Source organism: Gastrolobium bilobum, unplaced genomic scaffold, assembly GCF_033153095.1.
Source record: "Gastrolobium bilobum isolate Gb01-03AN ecotype WA unplaced genomic scaffold, APGP_CSIRO_Gbil_v1 utg19851, whole genome shotgun sequence".
Classification (NCBI taxonomy): Eukaryota; Viridiplantae; Streptophyta; class Magnoliopsida; order Fabales; family Fabaceae; genus Gastrolobium; species Gastrolobium bilobum.
In genome coordinates, this window is record NW_026895776.1 from 90,159 (window position 1) to 113,173 (window position 23,015).

Consider the following 23,015-nt stretch of genomic DNA (forward strand, 5'->3'; position numbering starts at 1 on the left):
ATGTCTGTTCATACATAATATCTTACAATTTTAAATATTTTTAAAATTATATTTGTTAAGTTCTATTTAAATTTTAAATATCCATGACACTGTATCCTCTCTTGAACTCTCCTACTATGAGAAAAAGAAAAAAGAACAGTGGGGAACACAGACTCATTGGGGCATGCATTTTTGGAATGAAACCATGTTTTTGAAGAGCAAAAGACCTTCAAGTGGTCCCCACCGTGCAAATACTCTGTCATTAAAGCATTCCAAGAAATCACATTTCTCAAGGGCATTGCACCAAACATTCTTTGGGCAAGGCACAATTGGGCACAATTGAAATATAGATGGATTAGGAAGTTTACTAGAGTGATGTCATAGGGCTTTGAAGTATGGTTGCGAATGAGCAATTGGGCTGTGTATTGGAGGTACATGCCATTCCTTGAAGAACTTGTTAAGCTTTTGAAACTCTCATGCCAAATGGCTATCATTTGGCAAAGCCATCCATATCCAATTGCTTATTCGCAACCATACTTGAAAGCATTCTGACTTCACTCTACTGAACTCCCTAATCCATCTATATGTCAAATGTGGCCAACTTTGTCTTGCCTGAAGAGTGTTTGATGCAATGCCCTTGAGAAATGTGGTTTCTTTGAATGCTTTAATGGCGGGGTATCTACACGGTGGGGACCACTCGGAAGTCCTTTTGCTTTCCAAAAACACGATTTCAGTGTAAAGTGCATTCCCTAATGAGTCTGTGTTCCCCACTGTTCTTTCTTCTTGTTCTCATAGTAGGAGAGTCCAAGAGGGGATGTAGTACCATGGATATTTGTTCAATCTTGGATTTGTGTCTCATGAGTATGTGAAGATTGTACTTGTTTGCATGTACTCAAGTTGCTTTCATGTGAGGTTAGCATTGCAGGTTTTGGATACAGTGCCTGATGGGAATGATAGTAATATCTTTTCTTATAACTCTGTCCTGAATGTACTTGTGGAATCTGGGCTTAGGGAAGAGGCTGTGGAAGTCTTGGAAATGACGATGGATGAATGGTAGTTTGGGATAATGTTACATATGTCAGTGTCATGGTCCTTTGTGCTTATATTAGATATGTGCAACTGGGTTTGCAAGTTCATACCCGATTGTTGAGGGGTGGTTTGAAGTTTGATGAATTTGTTGGTAGCAAGCTAGTAGACATATATGGAAAATATGGTGAAGTTTTGAATGCAAGAAAAGTTTTTGATGACTTGCAAAAGAAAAATGTAGTTGTGTGGACAACCCTCATGACTACTTACTTGCAGAATGGTTATTTTGAGGAGACTTTGAATATGTATGCCAAGGCTAGTAGGTGGGATAGAGTCATGACGATTCGGAATCGGATGAGGGAAAGAAACATTAAGAAGGAACCTGGAGTAAGTTGGCTAAAGATAGCAAATAAAATCCATGTCTTTCATTCAGAAAATAGTAACTATCCGGAGTTTATTCAAAATTATAAAAAGGTCGAACAATTGTTGGAAATGATATGTGTCAAATATTGTCAATGTGCTACATGATGTGGAAGATGAGCAGAAGGAAGGTGATAAGACTCTTTGAAAAATTTACTATAGGAGACGTAGAATAGGATCATACCAAAATACTGACTCAGCTGGAGTAGGTAAGAATATTGCTGATTTATATTCCCTAATTGTCTTTTTTTATTAAATTTAATAATCTTAAAATACATTTACACTAAGTTATTGGGTTTATATCTCCTGCAACGTGTTTTTGAAGATCAAAAAGACTTCCAAGTGATCCCCATCGTGCAGATATCCCATTCCAAGAAACCATATTTCTCAAGGGCATTGCGCTAATTACTCTTCGAGAAAGACACAGCTGGCCTCATTTGACATATAGATGGGTTAGGGGGTTGAGTAGAGTGATGCCAGAGTGCTTTGAAGTACGGTTGCGAATGAGCACGTGTAGGGATCGAGAAAACATTCTGCCTAACGAGTACACTTTTGTAGTTTTGCTTAATTCATGTGTAGGGATAACGACACTGAGATTTGATGATCTATTACATTCTCAAGAGTAGAAGTTAGGTTTAAAAAATCATGTCATTGTCAGCAATGGTTTGATAAATACGTATTTCGAGGGTGGCAGCATTGATTCATCATATAATGTATTCTTAAATATGATATATCGAGATATTATCAGTTGGAATGCTATGATATGTGGGTATTCCCATCATGCACTTGGCAAATAGACTTTATTAGTGTTCCAAGACATGGTGTCAGCATGAAAATGTCCAAACTATATAACCTTTGTGGGGTTCTTTCAGCTTGTGCTTATTTGGGTCTTGTGCAGGAAAGGTTTTACTACTTGAACTAGCTTATGAAAAAATTTAAGATTGTGCATGGATGGAGCACTACACCTGTATGGTTGTGGTTTTCTGCAAGGCTGGTTTGCATGACAAAGCTGAGAATTTCATGAAAATAATTCAGGTGGAATGAGATGTTATTGCCTAAAGAGTTGTGCTCAACGCATGCCACATTAGTATGATTGAGCATGTTTTAGTTGCTCATTCGCAACCATACTTGAAAGCACTATTACATCACTCTACTCAACTCCGTAATCCAACTACATGTCAAATGTGGCCAACTTTGTCTTGCCTTAAGAGTGTTTGATGCAATGCCCCTGAGAAATGTGGCTTCTTGGAATGCTTTAATGGCAGGGTATGTGCACGGTGCGGACCACTTGGATGTCTTTTTGCTCTTAAAAAATATGGTTTCATTGCAAAGTGCATTCCCCAATGAGATTGTGTTCCCCACTGTTCTTTCTTCTTGTTCTCAGAGTAAGAGAGTCCAAGAGGGGATGCAGTATCATGGATATTTGTTCAAGTTTGGATTTGTGTCTCATGAGTATGTGAAGATTGTACTTGTTTGCATGTACTCAAGGTGCTCTCATGTGAAGTCAGCATTGCACGTTTTGGATACGGTGGCTAGTGGGAATTATAGCAATATATTTTCTTATAACTCTGTCCTGAAGGTACTTGTGGAATCTGGGCTTAGGGAAGAGGATGTGGAAGTCACGGGGATGACAATGGATGAATATGTTGTTTTGAATAATGCTACATATGTCAGTGTCATGGGCCTTTGTGCTCAGATTAGAGATTTGCGACTGGGTTTGCGAGTTCATACCCGATTGTTGAAGGGTGGTTTGAAGTTTGATGAATTTGTTGGTAGCAAGCTAGTAGACATGTATGGAAAATATGGTGAAATTTTGAATGCAAGGAAAGTTTTTAATGGTCCTCAAAAGAAGAATATAGTTGCGTAGATAGCCCTCATGACTGCTTACTTGTAGAATGTTTATTCTGAGGAGACTTTGAATCTTTTTACATGTATGGGTCGAGAAGATATTCTGCTTAACTAGTACACTTTTGCAATTTTGCTTAATGGATGTGCAGGGATAACGGCACTGAAATATGGTGATCTATTACATGCCCAAGTTGAGAAGTTAGGTTTAAAGAATCATGTCATTGTCAGGAATGCTTTGATAAATATATATTCCGAGAGTGGTAGTATTTATTCATCTTATAATGTATTCTCAGATATGATATATTGAGATATTATCGGTGGGGATGCTATGATATGTAGGTATTCCCATCAAGAACTTGGGTAACAAGCTTTATTAGTGTTCCAAGATATTGTGTCTATTGGAAAATGTCCAAACTATGTAACCTTTGTCGGGGTTCTTTCTGCTTGTGTTCATTTAGGTCTTTTACAAGAAGGGTTTTACTACTTGAACCAGCTTATGAAAAAATTTAAGATTGTGCATGGATGGCACACTACACATGTATTGTTATGCTTTTGTGCAGGGATGGTTTGCATGACAAAGCTGAGAATTTCCTGAAGATGATTCAGGTGGAGTGACATGTTGTTGCCCAGAGAACTGTACTCAATGCTTGCCACATTCATATGATTGAGCATATTTCAGTTGTTCATTTGCAGCCATACTTAAAAGCCTTCTGACATCAATCCACTCAATTTCCTAATCCATTTATATGTCAAATATGACCAACTGTGTTTTGTCTGAAGAGTGTTTGATGCAATGCCCTTGAGAAATATGGTTTCTTGGAATGCTTTAATACAATGCCCTTGAGAAATGTGGTTTCTTGGAATGCTTTAATGGCGGGGGTTTGCACGGTGGGGACCACTTGAAAGTTTTTTTTCTCTTCAAAAACATGCTTTCATTGCAAAATGCATGCCCCAATGAGTCTATGTTCCCCACTTTTCTTTCATTTTGTTCTCATAGTAGGAGAATCCAAGAGGGAATGCAATGGCATGGATTTTTGTTCAAATTTGGATTTGTGTCTCATGAGCATGTGAAGAGTGTACTTGTTCACATGTACTCAATGTGCTCTCATGTGAAGTTAGCATTGCAAGTTTTTGATACAGTTCCTGGTGGGTATGATAGCAATATCTTTTCTTATAACTTTGTCTTGAATGTACTTGTGGACTCTGGGCTTAGGAAAGAGGCTGTGGAAGTCATGGGGATGACGACAGTGGATGAATGTCTAGTTTAGGATAATTTTAGACATATTAGTGTCATGAGCCTTTGTGCTTATATTAGAGATTTGCAGTTGGGTTTGTGAGTTCATGCCCGGTTGTTGTGGGGTAGTTTGAAGTTTGATGAATTTGTTGGTAGCAAGCTAATAAATATTAAAACACTTATTAAAAAAGAAAAAAAGAATGAAGCATATGATTTTATGTAACCTGCAACATGACTTAGATTTGTGACCAGTTTTTATTAAAATTGGTCAGTGCCCCACCTTGTATTTTTTACCCTTACTCTATAAAATAACTTTTTGTAAAAATTTTTTAGAAAAAAAAGTATGAGAAATTAAATAATAATTTTTAATTATCTAACCACTTAGGGGTAGATATTGAAGGTAGGGGGAAGATAGACATCCTCTTCCCTACCAACACAACTAACAATATGTAAATCTGTTCTCTACAACAAATATTGGACCTCAAATAAGCATTAAGAGTGTCTTTTTCAATCTAATAAATGAGAAAAATTCCAGCTCAAACACGAACTACATTGCCAATTTGTTAGGCCATGGCATGATTCCACACAAATACAAAAATTTGCATTTGAACCACATCAACACTGCCAAATCTAAAAGCGGTAGAATGGAGGAAAATGACTCTACTAACAGAAGATCAGTACAACAAATATAATCATATTATTAGAATAAATAAATAAATAACGATAAGTTTATACAGAAAAAATTGTCATCTAAAAATAATAAGATAATAGTTGAAAATTAAGAACAAAATAAAGATAATATCTATCACCGTAAACATCGGAAATACTCTTCCAAAAGAAAATGACGCACAATTTGGTCAGAAGAAATTATAGTCGAGAGAAAAAAATAATTAGACAACAAAATACCATAACATAGCAGTCAAATTTCATCAGCACTCAACTTGGGAAAGCAAGGTCCCCAGCAGCATCCCCAATTCCCCCATCGAGGAATTCTCTCTGCACACTACCTTATAAATTAGTGCCAGTCCTTTGTAATTACGTTTTTTTTTTTGTATTACTTTGTAACTACGTTTTTAAGTTTGAATAATACAAGCTTCCTGAATTTCCTGCTCTGTGAGAAGCTTTGTGGTATGGACATATTCAGAAACAGAGGTAATGTCTATAGACTCCAAACTAATGGATTTCACAGAAAACTGGGCTCCAACTGCCTTTATAGTTCTCTCTATAAATTCTGATCTTGGCAAATACTCCTTCATTCGACAAACAAAATCATGGTGACCTCTCGTCTGCACCATAGCAATCAAATGTGAACATGGATTGATAAACAATTGAAGGAAAATAAACTTAAAACATGTAAGTTTGATGTATCTACAGACAACAATACAATTGAAGGAAAATAAACTTAAAACATGTAAGTTTGATGTATCTACAGACAACAATAACCCCTATTCAAATTATACAGAGACACACAAGAAAAGCAAAAAAGAAGTAAGGTTTGCCATTCATTGCAGAGGACTCCTAGTTGGAGCTAAATGTCACTAAAGGAGTAGACTAAAATAGTTTGACTTTTATTCAACTAAAATCAGTCATAGCAGAATATATGTAGTAAATGCAAAGTACGAGATAGGATGTAAAGGAAGAGAACTGCTTCTGTTATAGAGGTCCCATGTGTGCTAATTAGCTCATTCAGTTAAAGTTAGTTATGCAATTCTGTTAGCATATACACGATAAATAGGTAGTGGATGCAATTCATTGTGAAGAAACATTTCATTTTCACATACAATAAACTCTTTCTCTATTCTTTCTCTCTGCACTTGGTACCTTTTCTAGGAGAGAGTAATTTACTCAAAATTTTAATATGCTAGGAAGGTGGAGATTACGAACAAGCCACATTTGTGTTATGATTTGACTAGACAAAGGCATTTTTGTATCATCGGATAGAAGATTATAATATCATCCCATATTATCTTTTCATCAAGCCACTTGAAGCAGAAAAATATGTAACAACAACCTTATACATCACAACACAGCATCAACAACACCTATATCCCAAACTAGTTGGGTTCGCTGCAAACGAACCCAAATGAAAAGTACAAAAAATATGATAACAACTTTTTAATCCCATAAAAAATATGCACGGGATACAGCACATTGACCCAACCAAAAGAAGATAGTGAGCACAGAGCATATCAATAACTCCAGTGCAGCGAAAAGAAAGATAAAAATATAATCTTACCAATCGGTACTTTGGTGCCTTTGCAGGTAACTTGAGATAAGACATGTTCTTGACATCATAATCCCATAAAAAAGATGTGTGGTGTATCCACCGATGCTTGGTTATAGATTGAGCATTACCACCAAACTTGCGATCACCAAAAACATAATCTTTGAGAACAAAGGAAATAAGAATCCAATCAGAAATTCATTATAAGTTTCATGAAACAGATGTTGGAATTTGTTCAGTGTGAACATTAAAGGTTAAATTGGTTTGATAGTGCTTATGGTTGATCTGAACTTAATTCCCCCTGAACTTAATCCTCCCCCTTATATATGTTATATTAACGGTTATTATTAAGGGATATGGGGCAGTTATTAACTTGGCAGTTACAATGATCGTGATTTATTATCGTATAGGTGGAAAGAGATGTGGATTGCAGCCATACTCTGGGCTCCACTTCGGCATTCTGAGAAGGGCTCACGATTTGGACTCCGGGTAGACGGGTTCATATCCGGGTAATGATACATGGGCTTCCAGGTTATGCCTAAATAGGCCCATCCGAGTTACAAATCCGGAACAGAATTTAAACAAAGATTTCAAATTGACCAATGGAATCGGTTTACTTGTTTCTCAGAGCAAAATCAAAAGCAATGTGTGCTTCCAAATAAGATACCTACACATGTTTTGTAGAGAAAATGGAAGTGCCAAAAGAAACTACACAAAAGTAGACAGAAACATAGGAATTTCATTATAAGAAGTTGGAATAGAAGTGACTGCATTCACCAAGTTGCTGGAGGAACTTGCCATTTCTATTTCTGTTACACAAACAGAAAAGAATCACGGTTTAATTTACACAAAATTAAACCCAACAAATCAATCTAATGATTGATATTAAATTACTAAAAAGTATGACAGTTATGCACAATAAATGAAATTGCCAATGATTATTTATAATATTGTAATTTCGAAATTCTAGTTTCCAAGAACCAGAATAAAATCTCAAAATTTGTAATCACCAAAGACAAGATTAAATATACAAACCTTCAACACATTACTAATTTAATTTAAAGCAATGTGATTACAACTATTAACGCACAACAAGAAACAAAAATTAATAAAAGCCGAGACACAAGATTTTGACCACAGAATAAAACACAACTTCAGCTCGTATAACATGCATAATTTGTGAAGAAACAAAACAAAATTTTAAGACTTTCACACTGGTTCATCAATAATCTACTGCTGAGAACGAAACATGAATAATGCAAATTGTTCAAGCAACTCCACACTATCGATTTTCAATGTCCATCTAACACATAAAAAACTGGTAGTAAAATGGTTTCAGAAACATAGTAAAAGCATATTGATACAGGAATCAATCAATGTACCATTCTCACGGAGACGGAAATCAGCAAGCCCTTCAAAAACTTCACTGTATAATAGACCACTCCACGACATGATAGAGCGGGGAAAAGGTTGCACATTTGAAACAGCATCTTTATTGCATATCAGAGTAACAAATATAGTATCATGGTCAACAACAACAGTTCCTCCCCCGGTAAACCTTCTGATGATGGGTATATGATCTCGCAACACAGACTTGACTTCAACAAGTTCTGAAAGTTTCCTATGTAAATATTCCACATTGAAATTAAGTATTTTCCCCTTGCTTATTCTTACTGTGTGTGTGAGGGAGGAGTGAAGGAGGCATTTCACAAATAAAGCAAATCAACAAGTGACCTGGCACGTAGCCAAAAAAAAATAAATAGGAAAGGAAGATGTCCCAACATTTTCTAACTTAAGGGTGCATCTAATTAACTTAATCCTTCAGGGTTCCCCAGAATGCGGCCTCTAGAATGTAACATTCATTTTCTAGATAGAAGTGTGGTTAAAACACTCTGAGGCATTTTTCATACCTGGGAGTGAAAAATTCCCACAAGATTAATGAAAACCATTCCCATGGGGGAGGTGAGAACTTTACATTCCCATAATGTGCAAATGATATTAACAAGTAGAAGCACAACATTACCCACCCACCCCACTCCCCCTTTGTCAACCTTCTCACACTCTATTCACCAGTACCACCATCACCCTACGGTCCCTACTGCAGCTGCTACGCAACACCACCTCCATTGTTACCACACAATCACCCATGCCGCCACCACACTGACTACCATTGTTGTCACCAACTCTACTATCATTGCATTCTAAAGAGACCATCTTCAAGCATAGATATTCATGTTCATGCCAAATAAATTTGAAAAGAAAAAACGTGCCATATAAGAATAATCAGTAAAACTGGATATTGATTCTGAAATAGAGGAGCATTCTAAAGATATAACGAATTACCCAGACAAGCCCATTACAATGGCAGGGGAATTGGTTCCATCATTAATAAGGCACCAATTATCTGAACTGGTTCGAAGCAATCGTTCCTCTAAATGCAATTGCTGCAAAATAGGCAGCCCTCTCAACCTAACCAGCTTCATCAATGGAAAACTTTCTCTTGCCTTGCCCACCATAGCCATTATCCAGTGCTTTGCTTCTGCAATTGAATGAAACATTGAAGACATTCATAAAGACATGTGGTCTGCTATAATAACATAAACAAATAAAAGATCAAATGAGTGTATTCCCAGACTTAAAACTCAAAGCTTTAGCCTTTTAATAAGTGCCTCCTTCCTCCTGCTCAATCTACTATATTCAATTCAGATAACTGGAAGAAAACAAATCTACATATGTTATTTACTTGATTTTGTTTTGTTATCAATTTTTCTCATTTGTTATAAACCAAATAACAACAACAACGAGAACATTAAGAAACGAAAAAAAAAGTCAAAGGTAATTGCAAAGAACGAGAATGAGGGATTCTGCAAAAAAATAAGCCACCCAAATGAGAGACTCCCAAAAAACAACACAAGAACTAAAGCTGATTAATGAAAGCACTCCATATTTTATTTACCAGAACAGAATCTATTCCAAAACTAATTGAATGATTTTAGAATGTATAAGCCAATTAAAGACACATTCTATCAAACAGGTTGTGAGCAACAACAAAAAAATCCAAATAATGTTTATGCATCATTGTCTCGGAGCAATTTGCAATTCAATACCATTCATGAAAAGTCCTTATTATGCTAAGTCTACATTATTGACTCTAATATCGAATGTCTTTGACTGAACCTTAGTATCTTTCATTGCCGAATTGGGTTCAGCTGGGAGCGTTCAAAAGTATTGAAAATTGAAGAATTACAACAATTTCCCACAAGACGACTTTGAGCTTACCCACTCGCAGATTACAACGTTGAAAGCAAGGTAGCTATTTCACACTTCACAGTGTGAGATGAGATGCACATTTTATCACTCCTTTACTCGCTGATTATAAGGTGGCAATTCATAACCCGACCCGTCAACCCAATCCGAACCCGACACGGAATATCTATGATCGGGTCAACCCCTTTAATAAACAATTGTGTTTGGGTCGGAAAAATTTAATGAAAAAAAAATTGTGATCGGGTTAGGACTTAGGAGTCAACCTCTGGAGAGAATTTATTCCGGTTCGTCACCACTATTTTTTATATGGTTCTGAAAGAGTAAAATTAAAAAAAAAGAAAAATAGTAGAGATAAAAAGGAAAAGAAAAAATTAGTGTTGTGAGAGAGAGCACCAAATCATTGGGTGGTCTTAGAGCATATTAAATATTTCTCAAACCTGTGAACTCGCTAACTCATAAATATTATTTTTTGGGATAGAATATTATTATTATCAAATAATGTTATTATTAATGTTACTATCATATTTTAACTGTTGATGTTTGTCAGATTATCATTATTGTGAATTAATAATTAATTAATGAGTTTGATTTGTAAAAATAATAATAATTAATTGACGAAAATCAATGATTAAAATATAATAGTAACATTAATAATAATATTATTTGGCACTAACAATATCCTATCACATGTAAAATTAACTTTGGGAAAGGATAAAAATTTTTAGGTATGATTTCTTCCAGAATCATTTAACTCCTGTATTTTTTTTTTTGTTATTACTTATTTTTTTTAAAAAAATTATCCAAATAAATTTTTAACATCGTTGAAAATTAAATTAATTTATCTATTTTACCTATGTTAGCAATTAAAAATGATATAAGGGAGTAAGAGATAAAAGATTAAATCTTTTGAACTTTTCCTTTATAACAATTTAAAAAATAAAAAAAAAATGATGTGAGCAATAATATGGATTGGAACAAGCTTATGAGATATATAACCCTTGCAAATAAATGATGTTTTATCAACATCACTCATGTGTATTTTATGTTTTTTGGTTATTGTATTTGAAATTTTGAATACATCATTATCATACATTTAGATAATTGTTAAAGGGAAATCTATTATTATCCAAATAATTTAACTTTTTATTTTAATTCTATCTATTTTTTAATAGATTAGAAATTAATATTTAAAAAAAGAAGATTAAAACCATATAAATAGAGCACCCGTTAACAAATTCGTTTATATTTCACACAAAAAAACAACCAATTAGTGTTATTATCAATGTTATTACCAATGAATTTCACCGTTAGATCGATTATGTTGATCCAACGGTTATATTTATTTTCATTTTTATATAGTTATGATTCTCCATATTTAATATTTAATATTTATTTTTACTTAGGTTATAATTTCCCATATTTAAATATGAAAAATTATAACCATACAAAGAGGAAAATAAATATAATCGTTGGATCGACATAATCTCTAACGATGAAATTGATTGGTATAATATCTTATAAAATTTTTTTTAATACTATTTAATCCTAATTTAAGTACATTCGAAGAGTGCTCACAATTCACAAATATAATGATGTTCGTCTCAATTCCCAAAAATTTGCATCTCACCTCACACTGTGAAGTGTGAATAGCTACCCTGCTTTCAACGTTGTAATCTGCGAGTGGGTAAGCTCAAAGTTGTCTTGTGGGAAATTGTTGCTTCTTCAATTTTCAATACTTTTGAATGCTCCCAACTGAACCCAATTCGGCAATGAAAGATTAAGTCAAAGACATTAGATATTAGAGAGAAGAATGTAGACTTCAAATAATAAGGACTTTCCATGAATGGTATTGAATTGCAAATTGCTCCGAGACAATGATGTAGAAACCTTGTTTGATTTTTTGTTGTTGCTCACAACCTGTTTGATAGAATGTGTCAAATTGAAATTTTTTGTTGCTCACGACCTGTTTGATAGAATGTGTCTTTAATTGGCTTATACATTCTGAAATCATTCAATTAGTTTTGGAATAGATTCTGCTCTGGTAAATAAAATAGGGATTGCTTTCATTAATCGGCTTTAGTTCTTGTGTTGTTTTGGGAGTCTTTCATTTGGGTTGTTTATATTTTTGCTGAATCCCTCATTCTCATTCTTTGCAATTACCTATCACTTTGTCTTTTGGTTCTTAATGTTCTCAATTTTCATTTAAACGCTTTTTTATTGTTCTTCAGTTGATAGTTGAAAAGTTTGCATTTATGCTGTAAGTAGTTATTATTATTGTTATTTGGTTTAAATCAAATGAGAAAAATTAATAACAAAAAATCAAGCAAATAGCTTATGTAGATTTGTTTTCTTCCAATTATCTGAATTGAATCTGAGCAGGAGGAAGGAGGCACTTATTAAAAGGCTAAAGCTTTGATTTTTAAGTCTGGGAATACACTCATTTGATCTTTCATTTGTTTATGTTATTATAGCAGACCACATGTCTTTTATGAATGTCTTCAATGTTTCATTCAATTGCAGAAGCAAAGCACTGGATAATGGCTATGGTGGGCAAGGCAAGAGAAGCAGGTTTTCCATTGATGAAGCTGGTTAGGTTGAGAGGGCTGCCTATTTTGCAGCAATTGCATTTAGAGGAACGATTTCTTCGAACCAGTTCAGATAATTGGTGCCTTATTAATGATGGAACCAGTTCCCCTGCCATTGTAATGGGCTTGTCTGGGTAATTCGTTATATCTTTAGAATGTTCCTTTATTTCAGAATCAATATCCAGTTTTACTAATTATTCCTATACGGCATGTTTTTTCTTCCAATTTATTTGGCATGAACATGAATATCTATGCTTGAAGATGGTCTCTTTAGAATGCAATGATGGTAGGGTTGGTGACAAAATTGGTGGTCAGTGTGGTGGCGGCATGGGTGATTGTGTGGTAGCAATGGAGTTGGTGTTGAGTGGCAGCTGCAGTAGGGTGATGGTGGTACTGGCGAATAGAGTGTGAGAAGGTTGACAGAGGGGGTGGGTGGGTAATGTCATGCTTCTACTTGTTAAAATCATTTGCACATTATGGGAATGTAAAGTCCTCACCTCCCCAATGGGAATGGTTTTCATTAATATTCTGGGAATTTTTAACTCCCAGGTATGAAAATTGCCTCAGTGTTTTAACAACACTTCTATCTAGAAAATGAATGTTACATTCTAGAGGCCGCATTCTAGGGAACCCTGCGCATAATAAAAAACCTACGGATGTGTGATGATTGCCACATTGCTGTAAAACTAATATCAATGTATCTTTATGTTAGATAATATTCTATCATTTTCTTTTTCTTATCAAATTTAATAATTTTAAAATACATTTGAGACTAAATTATTTTATTAAAATGAATTTTGGGCAGAAAGTGCAGTCATGCAACGGTGCCTGTGTCTTGGAGATACCTGGCATCCCTTGAAGAACTTATTAAGCTTTTGAAACTCTCTGCTGACGCCAAATGGCTACAAGTTGGCAAAGCCATACATAGCCAGTTGCTCATTCGCAACCAAACTTTAAAGCACTCTGACATCACTCAACTCAACTCCCTAATCCATCTCTATGTCAAATGTGGCCAACTGTGTCTTGCCCGAAGAGTGTTTGATGCAATGCCCCAGAGAAATGTGGTTTCTTGGAATGCTTTAATGGCGGGGTATCTGCACGGTGGGGATCACTCGGAAGTCCTTTTGCTCTTCAAAAACATGGTTTCATTGCAAAATGCATGCCCCAATGAGTATGTGTTCACCACTGTTCTTTCTTCTTGTTCTCATAGTAGGAGAGTCCAAGAGGGGATGCAGTGTCATGGGTATTTGTTCAAGTTTGGATTTGTGTCTCATCCGTATGTGAAGAGTACGCTTGTTCACATGTACTCAAGGTGCTCTCATGTGAAGATAGCATTGCAGGTTTTGGATACAGTGCCTTGTGGGCATGATAACGATATCTTCTCTTATAACTCTGTCTTGAATGCACTTGTGGAATCTGGGCTTAGGGAAGAGGCTGTGGAAGTCTTGAGGAGGATGGTGGATGAATGTGTAGTTTGGGATAATGTTACATATGTCAGTGTCATGGGCCTTTGTGCTCAGATTAGAGATTTGCAATTGGGTTTGCGAGTTCATGCCCGGTTGTTGAGGGGTGGTTTGATGTTTGATGAATTTGTTGGTAGTATGCTGGTAGACATGTATGGAAAATGTGGTGAAGTTTTGAATGCAAGGAAAGTTTTTGATGGCTTGCAAAAGAAGAATGTAGTTGTGTGGACAGCCATCATGACTGCTTATTTGCAAAATGGTTATTTTGAGGAGACTTTGAATCTTTTTACATGTATGGATCGAGAAGATATTCTGCCTAACGAGTACACTTTTGCAGTTTCTCTTAATGCATGTGCAGGGATAGTGGCACTGAGACATGGTGATCTATTACATGCTCAGGTTGAGAAATTAGGTTTAAAGAATCATGTCATTGTTAGGAATGCTATGATAAATATGTATTCCAAGAGTGGCAGCATTGATTCCTCGTATAATGTATTCTCAGATATGATATATCGAGATATTATTAGTTGGAATGCTATGATATGTGGGTATTCCCATCATGGACTTGGTAAACAGGCTTTATTAGTGTTTCAAGGCATGGTGTCTGCTGGAGAATGTCCAAACTATGTAACCTTTATCGGGGTTCTTTCTGCTTGTGCTCATTTGGGTCTTGTACAGGAAGGATTTTATTACTTGAACCAGGTAATGAAAAATTTTAAGATTGAGCCTGGATTGGAGCACTACACCTGTATGGTTGCGCTTTTGTGCAGGGTTGGTTTGCTTGATGAAGCTGAGAACTTCATGAAGACAACTCAAGTGGAGTGGGATGTTGTTGCCTGGAGAACTTTGCTTCATGCATGCCACATTCATCGAAATTATGACTTGGGGAAACGAATTGCTGAATCTGTCTTACAAATGGACCCTCATGATGTGGGGACATACACATTGCTATCAAATATGTATGCCAAGGCAAGTAGGTGGGATGGAGTCATGACGATTCGGAAACTGATGAGGGAAAGAAACATTAAGAAGGAACCTGGAGTAAGCTGGCTGGAGATAGCAAATGAAATCCATGTCTTTCTTTCAGAAGACAGTAACCATCCCGAGTCTATTCAAATTTATAAGAAGGTCGAACTCTTGTTGGAAATGATTAAGCCAATAGGATATGTGCCAAATATTGCCGCTGTGCTGCATGATGTTGAAGATGAACAAAAGGAAGGTTATCTTAGTTATCACAGTGAGAAGCTGGCCATAGCATATGGCCTCATGAAAATACCTTCACCAGCACCTATCCGCATAATTAAAAACCTACGGATGTGTGATGATTGCCACACTGCTCTAAAACTAATATCAAAGGTCACAAACAGGCTGATAATTGTTAGAGATGCTAGCCATTTTCATCATTTTCGAGATGGATCCTGTACTTGTGCTGACAACTGGTAGCATTTACATAAATTTTGCAGTCATGGTTGTTTGAAGTGAATATTGTAGGTTCTACACCACATTAGCACGGACTGCATCTTAAGGGTATCAAGCATAGTCTGAGAATGTCTATTCAACTTGGATAACATCTGTGTAAATTTTATGGATCTTCTTGTGGTCTAAGTTTCTTGAAATCAATTCAATTTTCGTTTGGTCTAAAATAAATCATTGGTGATATAGAAACTTTGTATCTTTCTGTGTTGCGCTGAAAAGAGGAGTCACTGAAATGGTTGATAGGTAAAAACTCAGACTTCTCTGCAGTTTTTCAAACATTTTGTATCTTTTCTTTTCTTTTCTTTTCTTTCGTATATGTAACTTAATTCTTGATGAGATTTGCGAGAGCTTTATCATGAATTCCATTGGTGGTTTTGCATGGTTAGCTTTGGTCAGTTGGAATGATATAGTAACTCATGTATTTATCATTTTTGTCCATGACTCAGGAGCAACTATACCAACTGCATTTCTGAAATATCTTCAAGCAATGGATAACTGATATTTCAAGCTGACTGTATTAGAATGGGATCGCCGAAGATTTCTACCACTCCAAATGATACTAAATTCTCTTCCGAGATGTTATTGGTGAGCATCAGCAACCTTATGGTGGCGTTCTTTTTCTGTCTCTTGGGGCTGGATACCAATTGAAATTTTGTTATTATAACTAACTCTTCTTCCAGATGCCACTGAAATTCTTATTTCTATTGAATTTCTGATCTTTTATTTCACATAATAGGAAGAAAAAGCAACTTCACACTTCACAAAGAGTTTCAAGTCAACAAAATAAATGCTATCCAAATTAAATAGTGCCCAGTACACACTCCAATATGAAAAGCAGCCTACTTCTCTTGTGGCTTTGCAATACTGAGATGTAACCTCATTTTTTAGTGATCTGCAACGTTCTAGAATTGTACGTGGTGTGTATATTCACCTTGCAGCCAACTGAACAGATTGAACATGAATTTGAGTAGTTTAATTCCAGGGCTAGAACAATTTTAACTGCTAGGGGATGCTGGTTGATTGGATGAACCAGAGTTTCCCTGAATCAATTCCAGTCAAGCCAAACTAATCAGTTTTGGGGTTCTTTGGTTGGGTTTCTATAATGTATGGCTATCTCAATGGTTAGAGCTTACAGAGAAGCTTTTGATGTTGAAACCAGATAATCCCAGCAAGCAAGAAAAGGCCAAGTAATTTCCCAGGGACTTCATGTGGGCCACAAGTTTCTTTAAGTTAATTCCATTCTCATGTTACAGTTAGTTTGTATAACAACTATCTACTTTCTAGGGGACAAATATTCATATTGCATCGGTGCAACGATAAAAAGAGGCGGAGATGAAATTTCCCTTTGAGTTGCTTTAGAGAGTGGTTATGGGAACTAATGTTTGATAATTACATAAGATATTATATTAATGCAGCTACTGATCTTGTAACGTATTCCCACCTAGCTTCCTTTGGAAGCACTTGATATCAGGTTCAATTCCTATTAGTCTCATTACTCGTGGTTAGTCCAACAACCTTCCCCCACCCATACCAAGGGACCATTTTTGTAATAAAATATATTTATGCAGCATTTCAATAAAAGAGATGATATAGCTTTGTTGACTACTAGACAATTCTTCTAGCTCATGTAGTTGAGGTAGGTGAAATTTAGATCGAGCAGAAGGATGGCATTTGCTGCTTATTCAAGTTGCACAAGTTCTTTTTGAACCTCTTCATTTTTTATGATATTTTTTAACTTTTTACCTAAGGTAGAAGGATTTTATTATCATCTCTAGAAGGTAAGAAATATTGGAATGGATCCTCTTATGTGAAAAAGTGATCACGCGGTTATGTTATTTGATCACAGCCACTCATTGATGATGAGATAAGAGAGAGAAAAGTGTATAATTTTTAATGAGTGGTTGTGATCAAATAACATGACCACATGATCACTTTTTCACATGAGAGGATTCATTCCCAAGAAATATGGAGAATACAATTATCAAAACTATTTTGGTTGCTGTTCTTCCGAATTCTCCAAAGAATTAATGCAGATAATTCCAAGTTCCGAGATAGATTGGACTACCATTCCAGCATGTTAGCATCTGCAAATTCAGTTTATGTTATTGTAATAGTTGACAATAACAACAAAGCCCAGGCTTCTACACATTATGTGAACATATGTAAGTGTAACTCAGATTGCACTTGGATATATTAATGAGCCAGATCGTCACGAGGGGCAAGAAAAATTTTAAACACTTCTCACTCAAACATCAATAAAAGAATCTGTTTCAGAGGGCAGCAAAAGTTTCCAAATCCTTGCCCTTAAAAGTGGTATTATGTTGGGTATAATAAGACATCCAAAGCAAATTTCAGTGAACTAACTGTATAATTACCTTTCCTTAATCCTCCCAGCAATAATTTGTCTTTACCTGGACTTATTAGGAGCTCTATAAGGGACTTCAAAAGTAGATTACTTCGATTCTTCTGTTTAGAACTTTATAGGAACATTTGACTTTTAGAAGAGATATATATGTTCATCTCACATAACTCTCTTTTCTATGTTTCTTCCGTACTTTCTTGTTCTTCTATCAACTGGCTTTTCTTCATCTTATATATATATATATATATATATATATATATATATATATATATATATATATATATATATATATATATACTTTTCTTTGTCAGGTTATATTAACGGATTTTAGCTCATACAAACCCTTTCCATCATAGTTGATGAGGGCTGACGACAAATACAATTTTCCAATGTGTTTATTTTTTAATATGTTGGATTCTATGAAATCCAAACATGTTGAAAAAGTATATATCAAATAAAGAGGCAAGAGCACAAAGAATATATCAAACGGACTCATTTTTTTTTTTAAACAAGAGAACAAAGAAATCAGCAGAAGCGATTTTCCATAATTTTTACAAATTCAATGAAATCAATTCTTCCATCTTGATTTTCATCAAAGTTCATGATCATCTTCTGGCAGTTCTCAAGTTCTTTTGCTTCCTTCAATCCCAAAATACACAGAACTCTCTGCAACTCCCTTGCATCAATAAACCCATCTTTGTTCTCATCAAAAACATCAAAAGCCTGCTTCACCTCCTCCAGGCTTGGCTCATGCTCCTCAAACAGTTCAGAAAGCTCCTTGGAACCATACGTTTCCTGAAGTTCCTCACTTTCTGAGCTGCAAAAAAATCCCAGTTTTTCCATCACCATTTTGACTTCATCCCTCTCAAGCTTCTCACTTTCTCTGCTGCCATTTGACTCATTCTCTTGGTGGCTAAACTCAGATTCTGCAACCTGCTCCTCCTCTCCACTTACCTTTGAATTACCAGAATGAAGTTTTTGCAAAAGGAAAAACAAGAAACCTGAGATAATCTCTCGGATTTTGTGAAAAAATGTAAGGTATATGACAAGGTCTACCAAGCCACACAAGGGAGAAGTTGAGTTGCCATCATTCTGTGATGTCTTCTTCTCTGCAATAAGATAGTCAAGGTGGCTAAGAACCATTTTTGCAGATATTCTCAAATATAGATGAAGAGTTAGAATTCTTTGATCCCTGTTGATAAGGCTCAAATATTGTTAAGTTTCTATTTACCCTATGAAGATGAGAAAGTTATATTATGGTTTGAAGGGTGGCTAGAGGGTTTGTTATATAATCTATAAGTTGGAACTTGGAACATTGAATCAGCCAGAATGGTCAGCTTTGAAAGGGGAAGGAAGGTGCCTTACAATTGCATTTAGAAAGAGTGGAAAGAAAGTGCTAGAATAGATATATAGAATAAAATGGTCATTTCTTGGCAACAACAAAGGAAACTTCCTGTTTCTAAATTCAAGCATATATGGAGTTTCTGTTTGGCTGCGGTGGTCATTTGAAAGAGAGAGGTTGCTTAGTCTTGGCCTGCTTTTTTTTATGTCTTTTCCTGGTTTGATTGATTCTTTAATGTATTTCCTTCAAGACTTTTATGGCAGGCTTAATGGTAGACTCAAAATGGAAACAAACAAATTGTTCAGTAGTTTCCTAGAAGTGTCCGAGTATTGGGTTTCCAAGCATTTAAAGAAAAATAATCACGTTGCCTGTCATGTTTCCCCCACTTATAATAATTATATCACATATTATATATTTACAATAGCGATATGCATGTTAATCTTATATCTTTTTTGGATACAAAAGTGAGAATTGAACCTATAATCTAATATAAATTATTCCAATTCCTTATTACTAGACCAATCCTAATGATTTCATATTAATCTTATATATATCGATGTTAAAATAAGAAGTTTTTCAGGGGTTCGTATAATTAAAAAATTACAGCTATTAAATATAAATGAAAACAATAATCAAGATAAAGAATGTAACAATCAGGATAAAACGTATAATTTATACTTACGTAAAATGATACTCACCCTTTGTAATATATAGTTTTTTTTAAGTGTGCATTATGAAACATCCACTTGGATTACTTTAGTCTAGCTTGTCGCATCAACTTGTATGTAGTTAGAGATGGCAAATTGGGCGGCCCGCCCCCGCCCCACCCTGTCATCAATTCGCTAAAAAATGAGTCAGCCCGCCCCGTCCCGCTTTTGAAAGTGGGCTGAAAAAACTCAGCCCGCCCCGTCCCGTTTGGCGGGTTGGCCCGCCAGCCCGAGCCTATTTTACACTGACCCGCCTCGGCCCGCCTATGCCCGCCATCAACCCGCCAAAAAATGAGCTCACCCCGCCCGCTCCGCTTTTGAGATGGGTTGATAAACTCAGCTCACCTCTTCCCGTTTGACGGATTGAGCGAGTTAGCCCGCCGAGCCGAACCCGTTTTACCAGCTCTATACGTAGTTATCAATTGAGCCCCTCAACATATTTAGAGAACTGTCAAGCTTCCATTGAGTAACTTTTGAGTAGTATCTTAACATCTATTAATTATTATGTCATTTTAATGTTAATATTCAATATTAATAGCTTTAAGAAGTTCTACATGTGTCTCTTGATCTTCTAGTACTATTTCATATATTCTTCGGGTTTTTTTACCCTTTTACTTCTGATTAAATTAAAAATTACTACTTTATCTCAATTCCAAAATTATACATCAATATGCTCCTGTTCAACCTTTGATTAGACTATGTAATCAATTAACTAATGTAATCAATTACATCAGTAAACGGAGTCATATGAATTTTTTATCACAAGATTTTTTGAATTAAACGAGTTTCTATGGTCATATACTCATAATATTGGACTTAAGGAGAGACTTTGTGGTATCACAAGACTTAATGTGGCACTATATTTGGGATATTTTACCGTAACACTTTAGAAGGTCATAATTTTGGCCTCGAGTGCTCGAATAAGGTATTTTTTTTATTCCACATAACTTTTCGAGATGAACTTGGTCAAGTTTCCCCCTCCCCCCCAAAAAAAAATGCATCCTTATGCCCTGTTTGGTATATTTTATCTCTGCGAATGATGTTATTTAATTCCTATTCTTATTTTCACTTTCCAACACTAAAAATACGTGTAGCTCTCAAAAAGTCATGTGAAATAAATAAAAAAATCTGATTCGGCCGGACCCTCGAGCCAAAAGTTATAACATTTCGAAGTTTTAGAGTAGATTTGAGTCATGTAATCAATTATATGACTCATGTAATCGATTACATTAACCAACCAACTATCAAATAGAGGCAGATTGTTGTTAAGTTTTAGTAAAAGGTCAAATTTTTAAATAGTATAAAAACGGGGGTATACTAATAATTTTTATTTTAAAAAGGGCAAAAGAGTAAAAAAAAAAAGTCTATACTCTGCTCATTCATTCATTGTTCTATAACTATTACAATTTTCTTATTTTTGTCTTATGTTCTTTCTCATTGTTCACACCGAGAATTAGATAGTTTCTTATATCTTTTATAATTGGTAACAAGTTTGGAAGATTAAAAATAGAGAGAAAGAATTGTTGTATTTAAATAATAATAATAATAATGTTATTATATTGTAGCCAAATTTGTAAACGCTCGCGCAATGCACGGGTCTATGCCTACTTGCCACGCCATTTTGATTGTGGAAATCCTATACGGAACTAGTTTAGTAGTTTATGACAAGATATTAATTCTATGAAATGGGAGCGTTAACTTTTAATTAAAGGTACGAACTTTAGGAGAAGCTGAAAGGAAAGGGGGAAGACCTTAAGACCATGTAACATTTTTACACTAGTTCCTTCCTCAATGGCTGAAAAGTCCATAACTCTTCATTTACTTAGAAACATAGGTAAACTCTGTCTACATTTGTCTGATTCCTTAAAGAATGCGTGGTCAATGTGAAACAGGAATAGCTGCTCAAATTCCATCGTTTCTTTTACGTTGGTAGTTGAAGCGTCTCATGTGGGAGATTGAAATGGGTGCAGTGAATTTGCAAGAAATTGATGTGAAATTCGGTGACGTATATACACCACTTTATTTTTTCCAACCCAAGTTTTGTTAGTTCATGCACAACTGTAGCAATGAGAAAGCCCACTAAATGTTTACTTCAGATGGTGTGAAATTCCACGTGGATGTTGCCTTAATCGGATCTTTCAAAAGTGTGAAATCCCCATTACCTTCGATTAGATAAGAACCTCAATCGGTAAAAGAATTTTTAAAGTGCTCGATTTTTCCAGAATATAAATTTTTTTATTACATTTCTATCTATATTATTTTTATTTATTTATTTTCATATCTTGATTTTTTTTCTATTTTTGGGAAAGGTGTACCTGCACCAAAAATACACTCCCTCGGTAATTGTCACAACAATCCTTGTTTGCAAGAGACATTAAGGGGATATATTGGATTGAGATTTTAAGGAATTTTAATGGAATATTTTTAGACAAAAAAATTCATTGATATTCAATTAGGATTTTAAAGGATTGAAAAAAAGTCATGTGGTATTCAATGAAGATTTTAAAAGATTATTTTAGAGTCATCCAAATTCGTTGGTATTCAATCATGATTTTAAATAAAGAAAAAATAATCTTGTGGTATTCAAAAATATGACGATTTTAATGTATTTTCTATTGGTGCGGATTTCGTAAGACTTTTTAGTGAAAAGTATAAATAGGATGTCTCTCTCACAATTTCACCATAAACACTAGAATTTCTTGAGATTTCTCTATTGCAGTATCTTCTTCTTCCTTTGATGGGTTGACCCGCTCGAAACCAGATTCTGTCATAGGAGCTTCGTCAAAGCTCAAAAACAATATATTTTTTTAGCAATGTTCATCACAAAACAACCCAGAAACAACAAACTAATAATATTCTAATATAACCCATCTCAAAAGCAGAAGATTTTTGAGAGCTTTTGAAAGTTTAAAAAAACATTTTTCAAGTTATAAGTTGCGATTTTTCTTGGCACAAAAATGTATGATTTTTGTATTAAAAACAACATAAAACAATAGAAAAACAACAAGGAAACTAAAAGCCTCAATCCAATTTTTGTTTTACATCAGTGAAACAATATCAATTCCAAAAAAGATTGAAACTT

The 23,015-nt window shown here is 35.1% G+C and overlaps 3 protein-coding genes and 1 pseudogene across 5 annotated transcripts; 2 read left to right on the forward strand and 2 right to left on the reverse strand.

Moving 5' to 3' along the window:
* Positions 1-384: 384 nt before the first annotated feature.
* On the forward strand, positions 385-3,987 carry LOC133295799 (pentatricopeptide repeat-containing protein At3g03580-like; annotated as a pseudogene).
* Positions 3,988-5,284: 1,297 nt separating this feature from the next.
* LOC133295811 (uncharacterized) lies at positions 5,285-10,133 on the reverse strand. Of its 3 annotated transcripts, none has more exons than XM_061494672.1 (6): positions 10,011-10,133; positions 9,075-9,270; positions 8,114-8,352; positions 7,171-7,269; positions 6,744-6,892; positions 5,285-5,793 (listed from the first exon to the last, which is right to left on the reverse strand). In XM_061494672.1, exons 2-6 carry the CDS (start codon positions 9,251-9,253, stop codon positions 5,581-5,583), a joined length of 879 nt encoding a protein of 292 aa, XP_061350656.1. In that variant the 5' UTR covers positions 9,254-9,270; positions 10,011-10,133; the 3' UTR covers positions 5,285-5,580. The 3 variants fall into 3 exon arrangements, with proteins under 3 accessions (XP_061350656.1, XP_061350655.1, XP_061350657.1); XM_061494671.1 differs by having other exon boundaries at positions 9,909-10,063; XM_061494673.1 differs by lacking the exon at positions 7,171-7,269 and having other exon boundaries at positions 9,909-10,063.
* Positions 10,134-12,490: 2,357 nt separating this feature from the next.
* LOC133295800 (pentatricopeptide repeat-containing protein At5g39680) lies at positions 12,491-16,335 on the forward strand. Its single transcript, XM_061494653.1, has 3 exons — positions 12,491-12,717; positions 13,389-15,765; positions 15,969-16,335. The coding sequence occupies exons 1-2, from the start codon at positions 12,491-12,493 to the stop codon at positions 15,487-15,489; spliced, it is 2,328 nt and encodes a 775-aa protein (XP_061350637.1). The 3' UTR covers positions 15,490-15,765; positions 15,969-16,335.
* A 2,039-nt stretch (positions 16,336-18,374) lies between these two features.
* LOC133295812 (probable calcium-binding protein CML46) lies at positions 18,375-19,357 on the reverse strand. Its single transcript, XM_061494674.1, has one exon. It carries the CDS (start codon positions 19,025-19,027, stop codon positions 18,410-18,412), a length of 618 nt encoding a protein of 205 aa, XP_061350658.1. The 5' UTR covers positions 19,028-19,357; the 3' UTR covers positions 18,375-18,409.
* Positions 19,358-23,015: the final 3,658 nt, after the last annotated feature.